This window comes from Papilio machaon, chromosome 3, assembly GCF_912999745.1.
Source record: "Papilio machaon chromosome 3, ilPapMach1.1, whole genome shotgun sequence".
Taxonomy (NCBI): Eukaryota; Metazoa; Arthropoda; class Insecta; order Lepidoptera; family Papilionidae; genus Papilio; species Papilio machaon.
In genome coordinates this window covers 8,183,686-8,204,845 of record NC_059988.1, presented here as the reverse complement: position 1 = coordinate 8,204,845, position 21,160 = coordinate 8,183,686, and the positions used below count along the sequence as shown (strand labels likewise).

The 21,160-nt window shown below is 31.8% G+C and overlaps 1 protein-coding gene across 1 annotated transcript; it reads right to left on the bottom strand.

Moving 5' to 3' along the window:
* Positions 1 to 11,796: 11,796 nt before the first annotated feature.
* On the bottom strand, positions 11,797 to 12,719 carry LOC106719689 (lipase 3). The gene is made up of 2 exons (XM_014514086.2): positions 12,617 to 12,719; positions 11,797 to 12,386 (listed from the first exon to the last, which is right to left on the bottom strand). The coding sequence occupies exons 1-2, from the start codon at positions 12,632 to 12,634 to the stop codon at positions 11,922 to 11,924; spliced, it is 483 nt and encodes a 160-aa protein (XP_014369572.2). The 5' UTR covers positions 12,635 to 12,719; the 3' UTR covers positions 11,797 to 11,921.
* Between the last annotated feature and the right edge of the window lie 8,441 nt (positions 12,720 to 21,160).

The following is a 21,160-nucleotide window of genomic DNA, read 5'->3' as shown; positions in this document are numbered from 1 at the left end:
TTTGTGATTTTGACTTTGATTTAATCGCCAGAAAAACATAAACATTTGTTAATTACAAAAGTTAATGTGTTAACGAAATGATAACATGATGGAACAACTCAGTATTGACGCTTTACTTCTCGTAACCAGTACTTTTTAAGCACAAAATAAAAAAAAAGTTAAATCACTACCTGTATTCATTAACATCTTTAGAATAGAGTTCTAGGACTATAGGATACACCTTGGTGGGTACTCTATATATGTTATTGTTGAAGGAGTTTTTATTTATATCTATCAGTGTAAAACGATTTTCGATGCGCAACGATGGTGTTAGCATGTTGGTACTTCGCCAGAGTTTGGAGCAGCTATTTAATATTCAAGCAAAGTCTAAGTGCAATGACTCTGGTATGACACATATTTCTTTGCAATGTCTAGACACGTATTATTTGAGTATTTCAATGTATTCATCTAGGAATAACTGTAAAACTGTAATGTTAATAAAAATGGTTGGCCCTAATTGCTATTGTCGTCCAACTTGAATGGATTTGTTAGTGAATTAGATAAGGAAAACTATTTTTACACGCATTTCGAATGGATTTTTATCGATATATGATCTTGTTACTGAACATAAAAAAAATTACGGTTAATGACACAGTAAAATTTAACGCCTATCAAATCGTCTATTTCACAGAGTTATCGACTTCAGGGATAATGTTAGATTTTTGTTAACGTCAGTAACTATAAGAGACAAAATAAAATTAACATCATATTTTTTAAATAACGAACAATTTCCTAGATTTCCAAAACATTATATTTTACGTTTCATACTTTCCATCATCTTTCGCGCTTTCTATCCATCTCTTTTTAAAAATATTTGATCTTTACATTCATTTATCATAGTCGCTTCTCATTATATTAAATTTCATATGTTCCTTTATTCGTTTTTCTTTGGTGGTTGCTTCAGGCATATTTTCATTTCTGCTGCGTGTTTGTCGTACTTAGGTTTAATTAATGACATACTAATTAACTTGTAATAAATACATGCGCTTAGATATATGCGTAATGCTCTAATAACGGTACACGGTTATCCGGTCGAGCGGCTTCCTTGTAGAAGCCAAGGCCGGCCTCTACGCCCTGATTATCCTCCACTCTTGTACTTATACCTAGATATTAAATGACCGGACCACTTAAAAGGCTCGATGCGTCATTCGTAAGTTAGCCAATTACCCTTATTTTAGTATAATGACTTCATTACATGTATTAATGTATATAAGTACTTATTATTTATTAGAATGTGTAACTCGAGAAAGGTATGCATTTGGTTTAGGCATGAAGTAAGACATACGAGCGCTTATTTATCCAGTTAATTTGATGGTGTGATCATTAAAATTTGGTGAATTTCGAACAATAAAAATTCTGGCGTGGCGAAATTAATGAGAAATAGTTAGTAAATAACCTTATTTCAAAATAAAATAGAGGTGTAATTTTGCAGCAAAAATTTAAAACGGAAAATAACAAGTATTTGATTCTCGTTAACCTTAAATCATCTAAGAGGAGGAAACTTACTGACATATTGGACAAGAAAGGTTAAATGACGGATACATAATAGAAAACGGATGCAATAATAAAAAGGAAAAGATATCCAACTTTATGTTTAATTGCTCGACTTTAATTGAATAATTTTCACTGACGTAATTAATGAGTTTACGTAACATTAGTAACGTAATACAACGGAGGAGTTCACAAGGGCGTAGTGGTAATTTGACTTACAGAAAGTGTCCGTGGGTGTCCAAACGCATTGTTCAGTACAACAATGGCGGCATCTATGCAATATCACAGAAAATCTGCAAACAGGTCACAGCTATATTTCATAGTTCGATGCATGCGAATGTCACTATAAGTACTCTGAAATAAGCGTGTTAATCGTATGCAGGGTTTCGGGTGTTGTGAAATGATATGTGCCGCCGCTGGTATGCCAATAATGTATGCGGTACTTGCATCCATCTCTCAAGGATTCTTTAGTCATCGGCGTTGGCTGATGTTACATTAAAATCTATTTATCATAAGCTGTGTTAAATTTAAGTCAGATAAAAGCTAACGTGCCTAAGCTAGACATAATGTCGTAACATTTATTAAAATGACAATTTTTACTCCTTTATTTTATTAAATTTATGCCATTAAATTGTTGTGATCATTGTTACTAAATATTTTTTAACATTTAAATTTCTTTGGTGACTTTGTTTGACTAAAAATTCCTTTGCTTATTGTGCTTATGTTCTCCGTGATTACGGCAAAAGATTGTTCCTGACGACAATCCAAAGGTCGACTTGAATACGACCTTATGTTTCATAGACCGTAACCTAAGCCTTATTGCGTATTTAATTACCAGTCACCAATACGTAATAATTTCAAATTGAAGCCTAAAGTATTGTCTTGCCATTTTAATTGGTCACATTTGACACATCATAAAAATCCTACAACGTAACCTTGTAACGAACTTTTTTTTTAATTTTAACACTGCACAATTGCTTACTATTTTAAAATTTTCGATTACATATTTATTGTAATCATATGAATCTAACGTCTTTACAATGTTGCGTAAGTGAAAACTTTTTATTAAACACTAAGGATGTTACAAAAAAAATCTAAGGAAAGACATGGATATTTCATAACAATTGTATTCGATTGTCATATGTTCGAAGTCCGAATCGTTTCATGTGCTTTAATCGATGTTTGTAAGCAGCTCACCTCCCTATGAAGCTAAAACAGATAGATGTCAACGAAGTAGTTACATGCTCTTTGGATGTCAAATGTGGCCTATTAAATTGGCCCACCTATAGTTCTGTACTAATTATATTAACTTAGGTATAGCAACATAAATTCAAATAGTTTTTTTTTTTATTTTTATAACTTTAACCAGTCATCAGTATATTTAAAAGAGGTTCCGACAGGTACGTTAAGAATACAATAAATAAATATTTAGGTCATTTAAATTAATTATGCAGAAAGTATAATTATGTCGATTTGTTACGGTCCGGTAAGAATCCTACCTGTGTACGAGTGTGTGTTTGATTTTAGCGGAATACATGCCGTGTCGGTATTACGACATTAATCTGGGATGTTCCCTATGATGTGACGCAATGACGCAGCACCGATGCGTTGCGTAAAAGCCTTTTTAGCATGCCAACGGCGGAGCTTTCTCGGCGTTCGGCGAAGCACCCGAATGCATTTGTTTCACCGAACACTTCAGACGACACGGAGGCCGTGACAATTGACACAGTATCTTTGTCAAACCGCATTGTAAGTTGAGGAGTGACGAATTGCAAACGAAGTAAATGTAACCGAAACCGATACAGTTATTGGTGTTTTTATACAATGAAGTCTTTTATAATTAAGACAAAGATAAAATGGTTCGTGATTAAAATTGAAGATTATTACTTATCATGCGTGTTTACTATATTTTTGCATTAATAGTCAAAACACTATTTTCCTACTAGTTTAGTTTAGGTAGATAGTGTAGCTACTACTGTAGCAAACTATTAGACGTGGTTGTATCACAATTTTTTTTTACAAATTATGTGTCGCTTAGAATTTATACATATTAATAAAATTGGAGTGTCTTTGTACCTAATATAGAAAAAAAAGTATATTGGAACGAAGTTCCTTATCGCGCGTTGTGAAAGGGGGCTAGACGGAAAAAATTCTTACGAAAAGTTGTCACGACACTTTTTGATATATCACCATGGCAACGACGTGACAATATATAACGAAAATTCATAGAAATAAAATGTACTTCTTGTGAAGACTTAAGTTTTTTATTCATAAAATAAACATTGGTTCCTTCACTAATTAATTGAAAGGAACTTCGTTCCATCCGGGTGTCCCTTGACACCTCTCAAGTTATTTTTCGTAGTGGTGATTTATTTGCGTTTCTGTTTTTTTTATTCTGCTCTGACAAAGACGCGGGCGATTGCTGGTTTTTAAATAAAACGATGTCTTAATTCTTATGAAGTCGCTGGCGAAGTAACATAATCTGTTAAAATTAAAAGAACAGCCAAAGATAACAATTCTCGAAACATTAACATTTTTAAGGAAAAAACAATAAATCTTTAGGTATTTAAAATTCGTTTTTAAAAACTCTCAAAAATTACTCTTCACGAATCGTACTTCTTTACATCCGTTTACATAAACAGCTCCTATATATAAAGTAAGCTCCATAATTTATTACCAAGAAATATAACTTACCATAAATAATTTGAGTGCAGACCAAAAATATAAATGTCTTAGTGTTTGATATTATATTTTAACGGACATACCAATTTATTTTCTAATTATGGTTACTTGAAGCAAGTTACTTAAATATTATCTCGATCGTTGGAAATATAATATGTACAACCTAACTAAACGACATGCTTCAGCACGTGTATACATCTACAATTGCAAAATAAAAAGATATTGTTTGAACATCTAATGTTCACACGTTGTATTAGTTATGTAAGTCCGTGTTAAGTTGCGGGGATACTGCACAAACATACTCTTAGCGGCGGGTCGCGTTTGCCCGCGTCGGGCAGCGCCGGTCGCCACCGGGCGCGTACGGTCGGTGACCTCTCACATTTTGGCGACTAGAAAAACATGTATTTAGATCTTACAACTTTCTGCCACACATCCTCGTTTCAAAATGTCACGGATAACTATATGTCGACGGATCAAAAGTCACTTCGGATTTGGCAAGAACTAGAGGTATTTTAATATTAAACAACTAAAATTATGCATGATGATGATAATTAAAAAGGTTTACTTAAAATTAAAAGAAGCTCATTAATTTAATTTAATTTTAAAATTTGTATATTAATATTGTAATTTGTATATACACATTGTGTTTTGTAGAAAAGGGTTTTGTAGAAATGATATTGTCGTTCTTTACGTGTCGTAAGTTTTTTAAAATAAGTTTAAATATTTATTTAAAAACACTTTCTTGGAGGTTCCGTGGATGAGATGCTATCGTCGCATTGGTTATGTCGTACGAGGTTCATTCGGAATCCCAATACATTGGGTCATGTTGCATAATGTTTGCCAACCTCACAGTCGCGGCTTATTCCATACTAGCGACCCGCCCCGGCTTCGCACGGGTGCAATGCAAAATATACCTACTACAGAATAAATGCACAATTTATTTAAGGTACTTAAATGGATAAGGATTAATGCTGTATTGTTTAAAATCACTTCGTATAAGAATAAAAATGGTTATGCTGGGTTATCCCTAAGAGATAGACATATACCATCGCGGACTTTTTTGTTGAACTTTTTAAGGTGAACAATACTGTAGTACATTATTTTGGTCTATCTCGTAGGGTTCAGCCAGCGTTTGCAATATAAGCGCAAAAAAACGTGCTTATTTACGACATCACATTAGAAAACTTTAAATTTATCAGTGTTTCTCTACTATATTATGCATTTATTATACATACAAACCTTCCTTAAGAATCACTCTATCTATTAAAAAAAACCGCGTCAAAATCCGTTGCGTAGTTTTAAAGATCTAAGCATACATACGGACATACAGCGAAAGCGACTTTGTTTTATACTATGTATTGATAACTTGTGGAATTCAAAGCTGGTTTCTGATTATTCAATATAGTGATAACATTTGCCAAGATTACAGCTTCTTCATTTTTAGACGAGGTATTTTGCAACCTCTTGACTCGATTCTTATGTCATAAATATTTAATAGGAGAGGTTGCTAAATAAACTGTGACGAAGTATATGAGCATGCAATTGCCAAGACACTTTCATTTTAAATTACTATATAATTCAAGCAACAAGATGATAACGAAGTTCAAAAGTTTGTATGCGTTTTTTCATATTGCAATTTTACTTTTGCATTGAAAAGGATAGGACACACTTTGGACTAGTAACGTCTGTGACGACAAGTGTTCTTTTTTGCCAAGTCTACTAGTCCATGCAAGTACTCCTTGCATATCTATGGACTGCTTCGTTTCGAGAAATAATCATAACTTAAAAGAGTGACATCAAAATATTTCATTGTAATTTAGGTACTCCTCTATCTTTTGACCATTTGTATATTAATATGGAAATGAGGTTTGATTTCTATGTTCAAACAATTTTAATACTCATTCATTGCACTAAGGAGAGGAAGTTTTTTCTTTTAAATTCTTGCATAAATATGTTGTAAAATTCTAAGCACGTAAGTTTTACGTAAATATATTTATTTACAGGAGAGAGTCGGAGCAGTTGGTCAAAACAAGTCGGGCTGCCAATATACGAAGAGTCTCGATGTTTTGTAAGACTGCGTAAATCAAGGCACTGACAATATCAATTGTCTCAAACTAGACAGACATATATATACACATATATTACCAGTTTTGTAGGAAATTACACAAGGAATGTATTCAAATTCTGTCTGTGTTCAAATCAGATAAACAACAGACAAATATAAGGGTGTCGACACACGAAGGCGAAGCGTGGGTACCAGTCACACAAACAGGATGGAGGATGTTGTCAACTTTGCGGTAGTGCATTTATCGTGGGTTTTAAGACTAAAATCCCTATAAAACGTATTATTATCTCTGTTTTATCAAAGGTAATGAGAGGGACGACGATATGTTTTATACAGGGATTTTGGTCCCAACAACGAACGATAAGTCAAAAATGTCAAAGATGAATTTTTGTGATGATAGTTGAACAATGTGGAGTATGTAGAAAAGTCTTTTGGAAGCATGAAGTGAAAAATGTGGTAATAAGTAAAATAAGTAAAATGCCGATAAAATTGCGATCAGCACACAATCGGTGCAGTATCGCCGCTGATACAAACGTCCAAAGAATAACTATGAGTTTTTTATTTAAATTCCCGAGACATGTGAAAGTGAATTATGCAGCTTCGTAAATACAAAGCATACATAGTCTTATGTAGGCGGAAGTTAGTTTTTTGGACGTCAAAAATAGCCATTCGATTTAAAAAAAAAATATCGGCTTTGAAAAACTAACCTTCTGATATTGGCACTTGTAACGTTAGACATTTATCCATTGAGGGTACTTACTAGATGAGAGCACTGATCACTGATGCAAACAAATTGTCCAAGTTCTTAGTTATAATACGATAAATATGCTAGTTGTTAGGATCGAAAAATTGTAATTACTTATACCTAAGCGTTGTAAAACATTTGAAATTTTCGAATTCGTTTCTAGAACACCCTGTAGCTCTTAACAAGTAAACTTTCCAGTGTTATTATCCTCGTTGTTGGAACTCTATATTAAAATATTTATTGCAATTAAAAATATAATTGTTATGTACAGTATTAGCATTGTAAAGTGAGAATTGTGTAATTGAAGACGTTACGGCTCCATAGTGTTGGTAATGGGATGGCACGCGATGTAAATTTCTCCACGTATGCCAACTATAAATAATTACCAGATGCATTCTCTATGGCCATTTAATCGATAATAACGATAGATAGACGACGATAATAGACTTTCAATTATTACAAACTAGCTGTCGGCCGCGACTCCGTTCGCGCGGAATCGAAAAAAATATATCAAAAATAATAAGCCACCTATGTGTTTTTCCAGACTATGTTCTACATCTATGCCAAATTTCATCAAGATCCGTTGAGCCATTCTGGAGATACCTTCAAACAAATATCCATCCATCCATTCATCTTAACATTCGCATTTATAATATTAGTATGATGAATATATTAAATTCTTTTCTATTTCATTTGTAAATGTTAAATTTTGAATTTACAAGATTTTGTATTAACATATTATTTTATTATTCGTTATTCAATAATAATATTTAATAATCGTTGTAGTTTTATGATGTTTTACAGTAAACATTTTAGACTCAAACAAATGGGACATATATTAGCTGAATATAGAAATTCGTGTAGATTCTACGAGTATGTAAACTTATTTCGTATTTAAAGGTCGCGAAGAAATCTCCCAAATAATTGCATATGTATGCTAGTTTATCAATGTGCTTAATAATACTTAAGATAATGTCTACGAGCGGGCATCTGATCAGGTGTGGGTGAAAGCGGTAATTTTCGTTGCATTCGCTAAAGCATTTCACTTTGCGACTGGTGCTGCTAGAATTGGCATAATCTCGTTTATATTAAACGTTTTCTAACAAGTTATTTTGCATGTGTATACCATGTTCATTTAAAATCTACATAAACGGCGATGTTATTAGTTGACTGATGATGGTAAACAAAAGCATAAGACTGATTAGACCTTAACCTTTCCTATAAATCAATCAAACAACAAAAATATCGCTCTAGGTTATTATAAGCTGAGTTAATGATAATTAATAATTATTAGAAAATCTGCATTGCGTCTTCATTAAATTAAATTTACATAACTTGCGTACATTTACCAATAATATGTTAAAGCACTTGAATAAAATAATTCTTAGAAGTTTTCTCGATAAAGTAATTTAGCAAAGTACAAGATGACCGATTATTGGGTACGAACTTGTTTATTGACAATAGTTGGAAGAAAATTCTCAAGTGACATAAGATGGATGGTTTGCGACGGCTAAGCCTATTCTTATTCAACTTGGCACTCATTGAATAAGTGCAGACGTAACTTATTGTAACAAAGAGTTGGTAAGTTATAAGTGATTTTACATCTATAAAATAGGTCTTGGAAACTATATATTACTTCCTTTATATTATACTACTCACAAATACCACCATATGGTGGCTCTACTTGCGAACAAAAATAATTACAGTGGATGACACTAACTACGAGTATATCTGAGTTTCTGTGTAGATTCAAAGACGGAAGATCTTATTTATATTTTGCTTAAAAGTGTGTACAGTGAGGTCACATATGTTTACAAAGTTAAGATAATATCAATTGAAAATAAATAATGGAAAAAGCCACTCATGATCACCTTGCAGTACCTGTTCGTACTCAATTAGACTAAAAGCACCGTTGCGAGGTCAAGTGTAATGTTTCACACGAGGACAGCACACTGAGACAGAAATGTAGGATAAAACGCACAACACCGAGTTCAGTACAGTACTAGTTTGACGTATGAGTTTCAGCAATAGCAGTACTACACTTTCTATTGTTCTGCTTCATTCTTCTGTCCTCGTGTGATATAAGAATATTCGTAGTGAGGTCAATGGGCGATATTGTCAAGCGACGCACACGCCACTTCCGTTACACTGCTCTGATATAACTATGACATTTTTACCCATTGGGACACGATGTAGGCCACTATTTGTGTGTCGCTGTAACTCGGACATCCTGTATAAGGAAGACGTACAATGGGTCATATATGCGACTACGATTTAAACGGTATTTCATTACGTTCTAAAATAGTTTTCTTTTAATTATTTCGTTACCTTTAAGCCTTTTTAATATAAATAATATCATTACCTTTGAAAGACGTAGCAAATTTCTTAATTTTTTTTTTTTTTTAGTAAAATGATTCATACTGTAAGTTGAGTATAACGAAATAAGTACGCACTGGTAAGTAAAGTTGCAGCGGTATACAATTTGAAAACTAAAATATATTTGTACATATCAAATTATTTGAATGTGTTAACATTTGAATTTACATTAAAATACATAATTAATTATAAACGGCAGATGTATTTTTTTAGAATAAAAAATCAGGCTAAAATATAAAGGTCAAATAGTGTTATCATTTATATAGCGTGGACATTTGTCCACTATCACACTAGTTTTATAGTTCCCGAGTTATAGGTCAGTGGGCCAACGAAGCATTAAACAGGTTTCCACAGTCGCTAAAAGAATACATTTATATTCTCTAGTTATGCTAAAACATGTAGAAAAAGACTTCCTGAAATTTTAAATGAATTCAAGGTCTTCTCGCATGATATCTTTTAAGTAATCGAAGAAGTAAAACCACTTATAATGTAAAATGCTCTACTGGTATTTTAATTTTACGTTACGATATATCAATGAGAATGTTTTCGCAAATAATTGAAAGAAAGTACAAATAACTATCAAACTAATAATTCACAAAGTACATATTTGTTCGGTACTTTTTAACTCAAAAAAGTACATTTATTTTTTTCAGTTTGCTATTATAGACATCGGTTCGCATACAACATCGAAAACTAACGCATCAAAATGCACCGAAACCATATAAGTCTGCAATATAAAATTAAATATATGTATTTGTAACGGAACCACAATAAAATACGTTCAACGCCTTTTATATCAATACCCAAACGTGGTACAATGTGTATAACCTTGAATGGCATATTAATATTTTAAAATAACAGTTTCAAATCGTATAAAGGTTAGTTTTTAATTCTATTCAGTTTGTGTTGCCTGACGCCGTTAGCCAATCGAAAATTCTCATGTGACATTTAATGTATTACGAAGTTGAAAATTTAGATCAGGTCTTTTTCTTTTATATGAAATTCTCCGATTATACACAGTTAAATTATACGAATAGTTCATCATAAATCTTGCTATATACTCGTAAGAAGTGATGTTATCAAATAGCTATAGAAAGAATATTACTTTAGTATTTTAGTAGAAATTTAAGCTTCTTCTGTGTATAAGGATCAAACCAAAGTGTCGTAAATTTTGTAAATCATATTTTGAACACAGCTTATAGAAAAAACAAAAAATGTCCTACAAGCAATAACGAATGAAAATGTCGCATGAAAAAATAAACAATGTATAAACATGACCTTTTGACCTTTACAACAGTATGGGTAATTATTTTAAATACACTTAAGTAGTCATGATAAAGTACGCCTTAGCTTATTTTTATAAATAGCAAAGTTATAACAAAACCGATTAGAATTGCATAAGCTAAAGTGGTGGGGGTTTGAGATCCATACCCTAAAAATAAACGAGCAGATTACTAAGTGAAATTCTAAAACTTCGTTTTCAAGATTCAATAAGTGTATCGCAGTACTAAGTACTACAGTTAGAAGTCTATTTATAATTAAATTAGTAAAGTCTTCAAAGTTTAAACGTTTGTAGTTTCATAAATTCGCACAGCGATTTCTTGTGCATTTTAATATTATTTATTCGATTTAAAGTACACATTTTGAAAACGACCACGAGAAATAATGTTACAGTGACCGGACGTGCGCTGCATTTTTAAAAGAACATGCCAATAAAATGCATACAATGAGTGCACTGCGTATTGGAGATGTAAAGAATTTACATTTAGGCAAATTTAAACAAAAGCATGTGAAGTAAAGTACCCATTGTGCATTGTATTTAATACAAGGACAACAAGAATGTACCTTATAGTGTACATAATTATCTTTACTATGCGTATTGGTAAAATAAAAAGAGATGTAAATAGACAATAATTATGTTTATGAATTGAATTTTTTTTACACTAAAAATACTACTCCAAAATATAAATTAAGATTTACTTATAGAATAATTTTACTTCGGCTTTGAATTTACCATTATAATATCTTTATCAAGTTTTTTCTTAGCTATAAAAAGGTTTACGAAACCACTTTAGTTAAAAAAAAAAAACAATTAATTATAGTTTTTGCGAAATGTTTTAGTCGATCAAAACAACAAGTTTATGATTTTTTGCTGGACCAAAAAGAAGTTTATGTTTTTATGTATTATTCACAATGCTATCCACCGTAAACTCCACTAACTCGAAACTCTTGATTTTAGACTTAGATGCATTCGTTTCTTACTCGGAGTTTTAAAGAAATCCATGGACGAAATCGACATTTTAAATTACTGAGATCATAGAGAAAAATCTATGGGAACATTTTTAATAAAAAGCAAACAAAAATAACACTTTATTCATCGAAGAAGATGTTTCCGTAAATTGATTGATAGTTGAATGAAATTGTATGAAAAAATAACAATAAAGTTAATCATCACTTATTGAATAATATTTGGTCTAAGGCACTAACTTAAGAACTTTGAGGTATGTACATTTTGATGTATAGTTAGTTCACGTTGTTTCTGTATTTATCAAAATAATCAAGTATCTTCTTAAATACCAATGTCTGCGCATCTTTACCCCATAAGTGGTTATTGTGACTCCAATATGTGTTAGGTACGATGTACGTCTCAACCACGTTCCTTAGTCTTGAACTTAATTCCTTAGCATCCTTCAATGAGGAGACCCAATCATTTTGACTGCAAATTAATACTACTGGTGATGAGATATTTGTAACGTTATACTCCGGAGTTTTTTCTGTACCATATCTTTTGATATTACCAATTTTACCTTCATCGTAACGTTCAAATTTCTTCGATAATATTAACTGTCCAAAATGAGCTAAAGTTTTTGCAGACACACCGACAGGTAGATGTCCGAAAGCGACAGAAAGTGTACTTGTAGGTATTGTATTCTTCGTTAAGCCTGTAGTCAGACCTAACGCAGTGCCACAGACTTCTTGCGGTGCAATCTGACAAAGATATTCGATTATTATGTGTATTAGTTGACGTCTTGCTAATAATTCACCGACTCCGAAAGCATCTAAATACGACTTTAATAGTGGTGAAAATTGTGCAATAATCTTTACAAGTGGGCTGTAGAAATATTTAAACCAAGCAATTGGCGCAAGTTGTATTGAAAGATATATCTTGCTGTTGTATTCTGGTCGCAATGAAGCCATGATAAAAAAGTTAGTCGTACCTTGTGAATGTCCAACATAAAATAATTTTAATTCACTAGTCACATTTAGTATGTAGTCAATAATCGCAGGCACATCAAAATTTCCTTGCTCATCAAAAGAAAAGTTCCAGTACTCTATATCGTTGTCAGGATCCAAAATAATATGCTTTCTAGAATATCTGTTCCCTCTTGTGTTAGGAATCCAAACGTCATAACAATTATCAGCAAGAATATAAGCCAAGCCATCTTTTGGACCACTCAGAATCCATGCATCTGAACTGTCATATAGACCATGCATTAATAGAACGGGTAGATGTTTTGAAATTCCTTTACATGTAGACGGAATTCGAAAAACTGTTAGAATATAACCATCTTCAGTAATTACAGTATGCTCTTCACAGGAATAGTTGTATTTAGTCGTCAATTCAGTGAAATTAAGATACGTGTCTTCATTGTAACCCAGGAGCTTTTTCAGTGATCGATTTTCAGGAATAGAATATGTTAGAAGTCTCTGTTTGTTTACCAACGGTAATGAATCACATACATCTTGAAGGTAAAGCATTAAAAATAGTAACTTTTTCATTTTTAAATTTCCTGTTGTCTCTTTGTTATCACTTTATCCTGCTTCGGGTTTAAATTGACTAAGGTATATTTCCTCTTGTCAGCCTGTTTTATAATATTCGAATGACCTTCAACTAAAGGTCTAAGATACCTCCGGGTAGTTGAAAAAAAATAGTGTAGCAGGTTTGTTGTTTTATTGTTAAATATGTTAATGCAGAGATTTCGTATAAAGTAACATACAAATGACCTTCAGCTTTACTCATCTACTGTATTATTATCTTCATCTAAATATTTATAAGCGAAAATATTAAATTACTAGCTTTTACCCGCGACTCCGTCTGCGCGGAATAAAAAACAGAAAACGGGGTAAAAATTATCCTATGTCCGTTTCCTGGTTCTAAGCTACCTGCCCACTAATTTTCAGTCAAATCGATTCAGCCGTTCTTGAGTTATAAATAGTGTAACTAACACGACTTTCTTTTATATGTATACTAGCTTTTACCCGCGACTCCGTCCGCGCGGAATAAAAAAAAATGCACACAAGATAAAAAAGTTCCTATGTCCGTCTCCTAGTTCTAAGCTACCTCCCCATCAATTTTCAGCTAAATCAGTTCGACCGATCTTGAGTTATAAATAGTGTAACTAACACGACTTTCTTTGATATATAAAGATAGATAGTGTTAAAAATTTTAACGCTATAATTTTCATTTAATATAACCTATGGTTTTATGGTAACAGGATCGACTTCAACAATTTAAGTAAATAAAATTCTGAAAGATCAAGTGAAGATGGAGATATTTATTGTTGATGTATTTATAGAAGTAGTTTGGTAGTAATTGGCTATAATTATTTAGTTTAAAAAGATTGGCGACAGACTGGCAGCCGGCCGTAATAAGTAAGCCAAAATATTATGGTTGCTAATATCTGGTGCTCCGATCCCACGGGAGTAGAATAAGATCAGGGAGATGATTGTGACCTATGATTTTATTGTGTTTCATATGGAGTGTACTTCAAATGGTGATATTTAAATGAATGTATGGTCTGACAAAACGAAATAATGTTTTGGTAGCATAGTTTATGTAGTTGTTCGGTTAACTGAAATTAAAAAAGTTCAATGCCAGTTTAACCTCTCAATAATCAAAGTCGGTACAATGAAATGAGTTATAGTGGAGGTTATTGTAATTATTAATCTCGCAATAGACTATAGTAAATTGTTAGGGAAACAGGAAACAATCTTACTTTCTGTGGTCTTCCTTATTTATGAAATGCACTTATTAAGTAAAATAAAATGCGAAACGTACTTCAAAAAATAATCTATTATAAAAAATGAAAAGACTTGAAATTTTGTGTTTTAATTATTATAATTTTTTTTTAGAAAATCGTTTAAGGAAAAAAAATACCTTAAGCATTGCAAGATCGATTTTGAGTAATCTCAACAAAGGCCAAATTTCCTTTTACACATAATTTACAAAGAAGGGTTATCCCACGTCTGCTGAAAAGATCTTCGGTTAATTTTATCAATAAATCTTACGCGAGGAGTAGAGTCGCAATTGCTTATTCTTCAAACTTTTGTGCTTTTTATTTTGTTTTAATGTAAATAAAAATAAATATCATTGATAATAACTAACTGTTAGTTATTTAAAAAAGTATAAGTGAAAATTAACCACTTTTAAAATTAACTTGCAGTTTTAAAAGCGATCTTTTTGTTATTTTTGTCATATTTGGGAATTAATAAACAGATTGAAAAACACATTGCTTAAATTACATCCAAGTCTATCTCACTGTATGGTTGTAGAATGTCTTCTTACACATAAACACATCGTGTTATCAAATTTCATACGAATTAAAATCAAAACTTTAGAACTAAGGAATTAATAATATTTACATGACAATATAGTGCAATGTAAAGTATGGGAGCAGTTAGTCGACGAATACGTGACCTTGAGCGGTGCATACTTATGGATATAGGTAAACGAGTAGGATGTAGCTATTTATGGAGTCTCGGCCTATCGAGACCCATTGGTATTGCGTGGTGCATTGCTTTGGAATTGTTTAAAATACATTTAAATGATAAGAAGTTTATTGAGTGTTATAAACTTGTATCGTATTTAGTATGTTAAAAATAATAGAATTTCTTCTATTATAAAACTGTTAATTAATATCGCAAGATTTTTTAATAAATAGTAATGAAATTATTCAGACGCAAATCCAGTGGCAGATCTAAAACAAGGTGGAAATATGTATTGCTTAAAGATAATGACTGGCAATTCTCAGATGAAGATGTCGAGGATAGAGCAGTGGTAGATACTAATTAAGAACTCTACGCCAGCATATGGGATACAAGGTAAGCAGAGAGGGAGAAAGAGAGAAGCTAACAAAATTGCTCAGAAACACAAGTAGTACTAAAAGATACACTTTACGGTGAAGAAGACTTGTTTTGAAGTGGTAGTTATTCTTTTTATAACTTTCATATTTTTATTTATAATAGATTTTTTGTTTTCCCTTTTATTTCTATTTGTCTTATGTACGGGTCACTAACCGTGCAAACTGTTTGACACCGTGACCTTTGCAGCGCCGCATCCTCAACCAAATGCCAGAACATTGAGTAATTATTTCAGATGATTGAGTAAATTTTGTTACATGCGCCTACACATTGTTGATGAAATCACTTATGTTGTTATATTAACGTATGTTGTTGCCGACTTATTTTTCTTATAAACTACATCTTTAGCTAGAGTTCGAAACTCGAAGCAAGCAGTTCATGTTTCTTGTGTAGTTGCTTGAGATTTCCCAGTCGCAATACTAGTCAAAAGCATTTGGTCGAAACGATAAAATTATTGTGGAATAACTAGCGTTTACTCGCGACTTCGTCTGCGCTGAAAAAAGTAGCTTATAATATGTCCGCATGTATCAGCTAATTTCCCGTCAAAGTCCCGTCAATATCGACTCAGCCGTTTCGAATAATACTCGGAACAAACGCGGATTTGCAGACAGGCAGACAGACTAAAATTTTAAAAATTGATTTTTGTTATCATTAACGCACACAAACATCATTTGTACGAAATGTGTTTTTTTTTAAATATTTTTTCGACACTACTATGTTATTAATAGGTAAGATTATAAATAGTCTAATATTAATATTTTTTTGCTATTTAATTTACGATAGTATCAAGGTTCTATTGTTTAATAGACAGTGGTTATTAATCAATTGAAATTTATAGTTCTTAGATCAAACGGAACTTTTTTGAATCGTTTAACCGAATCGGGTGTATACGTAGGAAGTTCGTCGTATCAACAATTTTGTACGGACTTGCATTGACTTCTTGAATACTAAATAATAAGTACCGTTACTGTTCAAAAGTGGTGTTGATATCAACTGTTGGACAAAGGATACAATTTGAATCATAGTGTGTTAATATATGTATGATTTATTAACAAAACAGGGAGTCGGAGACAAGATAAAAAGCCAGTGAATTTATGCAAGAATCGAAGAATATATTGATGATTTATTTACATTGATCCGTTACACACGATCCGATACACGTTTCAAAACAATCGACTAATAATTGAGAACATGCTTAATCTTTTGGTATGATTATATATTCAAAAATGCTGTTAAATGTAAATATTCATTTATTACATTTAATTATTGTGTGTGTAAATAATAGACGTAACGTTATTTCACTTATGTTACTGCAGAAAGTGGACAAATACTTTTAAATGTGTTTAAACATTGTCGACTGCAAGTTACCTTCCGCATACTGCAAGTATCTTGTCGCCTCGGTGAGGTAAATATACAGCGGTGGCTGCCGGCGAAATGACATAGAGTAAGCATGTAACATGAATTTCATAAATTGTTTAATGCCTAATAGGTATATACCCTATCTATAAACTCAGAACAAGATATATTTTTAATGATACTTTGAACGCACAAATTACTACTTATAATAGTTGTCGTAAAGAATTATTCGGATATGGGCTTTGTGTCAAAATATATTTAAATTTACTCAAATACTTCAAAAAGTTCTCAAGAAAGTTCTTTGAAAGCTTCTTCACTTCTTTAGGATATAAATGGGTAATTTAATTAGTAATAAATTACATTTTGTGCCTTATTTGCCTATCGTCGTAATACATCTTTGATAGGAGCCGTGAAACCCGCAGGCCTTCGGGGCGGGCGCGGACGGTTGACGACTCGGTCGATTCATTCGGACCCTGTCCCAAATACCAACGAGAATAACTTCATAATAAGCACTAGCCTGATTCAATATTCAATTACGTTCTTAACTCGCATACTAGAAATCGATACGTTCAATGTTTCTGTATTGAATTAAATACTTTGTTTTATGATCTATATTTTCTACTGTTTCAGTTATTGATTGGGTTAATAATTACTACTGTGATAAAAGATTGAATAAGATTCTAATTTTTTGGAACATTTTGAAATTCAAAAAGGTTTAAAACTCTTCCATAAATACGTACTCTTTATTTAATTTGGTAAAAACTTCTTACGGATCATTAGTTGCTCCAATTAAACATCAAAGTAAGTACCAAGCTTCTGACCATTATTGTTAAATGTGAATGAATGTGTCAAGCGTTGAACCAATACATTAAATCTAGACCCATATACAAACTGCATACTTTATCGCTGATTAAGATTTCCATTTGAGTCACAGATCACATTTTCAAGTTTATTTCACCTTTGGGATTTTTTTAAAATCACTTCTGGTTAATTAGTCATTATTGTCATCAAACTACTAAAAAAATTTTGTTGACGATAATTAGTCTAGAAAAATTTCCAAGCAGTATATTCAATATCAATTTTTAATCATTTGTTGTGTAGCCATATTGATAACAATGTTTAGTTTTTTTTGCATTCACTGATTTAATAACTTTTAATGCAGATTAATCTACTACTATTTTTTTTCATACGTTTAATTTGTATAAGTTTTAATTTATGTTTTCATTTAAATAGAATTTACATTGTAAGCCAACTCCAAAAGAAAAGTGTATCGCTTTATTTATGTATATTGATAGAAACAACTTCAGTTCCTTTGAAGATGCAACCGAGAGGTGACGGAGACTAGATAAATGTTATGATTAATTTATTTAAAATTCCATTTCCCTATTATTATAGATTTTATTGGATTCTATACACAGCGCTTGTTGTCAACAGAAAGTATATACATCCGTGTACTGTCTGTATTATTTGATTGTCACTGATTGTCACATTTTTAATAATGACTAGCTGACCCGGCAGACTTCGTACTGCCTCAATCGATAAATAAAAGACCTAAACTTTTGTATAAATCAATTAATTAATTTTTTTAACTGTTGTTAAGTTCAAATTGACTCTAGAAAACGTTTGTATGGGAAATAGCAAAGGGCTGTTTTTAGGGTTTTCCCGGAAATTATTCGATTTTTTCACGCCTTTTAAACCTTCCCTGGACCTCCACGAATATTTCAAGACTAAGATAAGATAAATCCGTTCAGGCGTTCTCGAGTTTTAGTGAGACTAACGAACAGCAATTCATTTTTATATATATAGATTGACATCTATTAAATATCAACAGGAGAAACTTTACAATTTTATTTTCTTTAGATAAAAGTTGTTTATACTATAATACTATGAAACAATATCCATTTACTTAAAAGGGTCTTTGTTTTAAATTCAAAATTATATAAAACAAACTAACCTTAAAACTTTTATACATTGATGTTTGGAACAAGGAAATACCTTTTAACGTCATGTAATCCATTACGTATAATTACTCCGAAATCCGGTGATTGATGTTGTCAACGCCTAAAAACCTCAAGATAAGGAAAACTTTCAGAAATACAGAAACACACTTGCTTACAGAACTTATGGAAAAATTGATTTAAGAATTTAATGACTCAAGCATTGTCTATGTAACTGTACGTCGTAAGCCCGGAAAATATATGAATATTGTTGACTCAATCTAATATAATAAGGTCAAGACTTAAGTGATCTTTAAAGAGTTCAGTGTTACGTTACGAGTTAACTTGATATTCAATGTAAAAAGGATATTGATACCCTATTTAGTAACGCTGCAAAGTCACAAAAACACAAACATACTACACTGCAATAAAAAGCTGATTTACCTTGGCACTTACTTGTCTGGACATGGCTAGGATTTGTGACCTCATGGAACCTTAACTTTGGCCAGTAAGTTCAAGGAGAAAGCACGAAGAAACCAGACGGTCCTGTCAGATTTATTCACTAAGTTCTATACTTTTTTATAAAATTAAACTTTAACCTCTAATGTATGTGTATGTAACATATACATTAGAGGTTAAACTTTAGTCAGGTAATGGATTTTTATTTTACGAAATATAGCCCGACCAATGTATTGAAAAATCTTCCCTGCAGGTGCCTCAATCGCCTTCTTTAAATTAATATCTTTTTGTATGTAAAAAATTTGTTCCACATTTTCCGTAACAAAGCGAAGTTTTTCATAGTCCTGGAAAGACTATACAAATTAAGTGCAAAACAAAAGAATACTTATTAGTTTCAAAATCTATCATACACGATGTAATAAAGCAATGAATAATACATTGTACAATCAATGAAATACTAGTTAGATATTGTTATTAACAATCGTTGTACCAACTTTCTATGAGTAATCTGCGAAGTTTAGCAGCTGTGGACTGTAAATACTGGTATATTGTTTTATATTCTACTAATACAATAGTGTTCTAAACAGACAAATAAACCTCTCTATGTTTTCGTATACAAATATTTTAAGGCTTAAATGGCAAAAATTTAAAAATAGTGTCATGTTTTAAATTGAGAATAGTCGGGGGTTATTACTTTTTCACTTTAAGGCTATTTATAACTGTTTTTAATAACTTATCATATTATATTTGAATGCATTATAGAATTCTCTTATCAAGTCATCATCAAAAATCAAAATGACTTCATAACACACCGACAGGTTTATGCTTTTAAGCAAGTGATTACAATAGAACCTGTTTAAAAAATCTTATAAAAACTAGCTATATTAAAGCGTACTTAATTCTCACTAAAATTAATTAATTTGACAAAGATCCCAAATACAGATTTTATAAATAAAATTACAAAGATTATTTTACGGCGATAGTGGCACTATCTCTAATATTAAAACATGATCGTGTTTTTAATAGCTTTTGAGAATGTTAATAAATCGACGCTGAGTAAGCTTTGAAAACTAGATCCAACAAAGATCTGATCCACTTAATGTACTCATAAAAGGTGCTCTAACAAACTGAACACTAAATAAAGGCGACAAGACACTGAGTCTGATCGTGATTCATAATACTCGTATGTATTAACCAGAAAAATCCACAGCCAAAAAACTTAAAAAAATTATATGCTCTTTAGTTTTAGAATTAGAGAGGTGAAAATCAATTTTGATAAAGAAATTTGGACGCTAAAACATAGTGATTTTAAGATTATCGTGACGGAAAAAGGTAACTAATTTAAATAAAGGTATTTGAAATATTATATCAAATATTATAGAAGGCAGGGTATCTCTCGAAGATTTTCCCCCGATACAAAGAAAAGAGTTTCCTTACTTAGACCTTGTTTACGGCTGCCACGTTAAGTCTTCAGATTTACAGACAATGATTCACACAAATAACGGTATGTGGCAGTAACGTTACATTTCCTTATGTCGATAAACAAAAGGGATTGTTTTTCACACGCTAATGTATTGCTTCGGGATCAGTTTCTTGGAACACGGTAATAGCTTAAAAGTTAAACAGTTGAAATGCGAATTTATTAAAGTGGATTCAATTTTACACATATAAATAAATGTTGATAATTTTTACGTTTAGTTTAATTAGATTGAAATCAACTCGTTAAAATGAAAAATAGTAATGTGCCTTTTTATGGGTTTTCAATAGAATCTTTACAATGGTTGAACCATACATCCCGATATATGATTAGTGTGTATGTGTTTCAGTTTGAGATGTGTGTGTATGTACGTATTGTGAGATCAGTAAAGT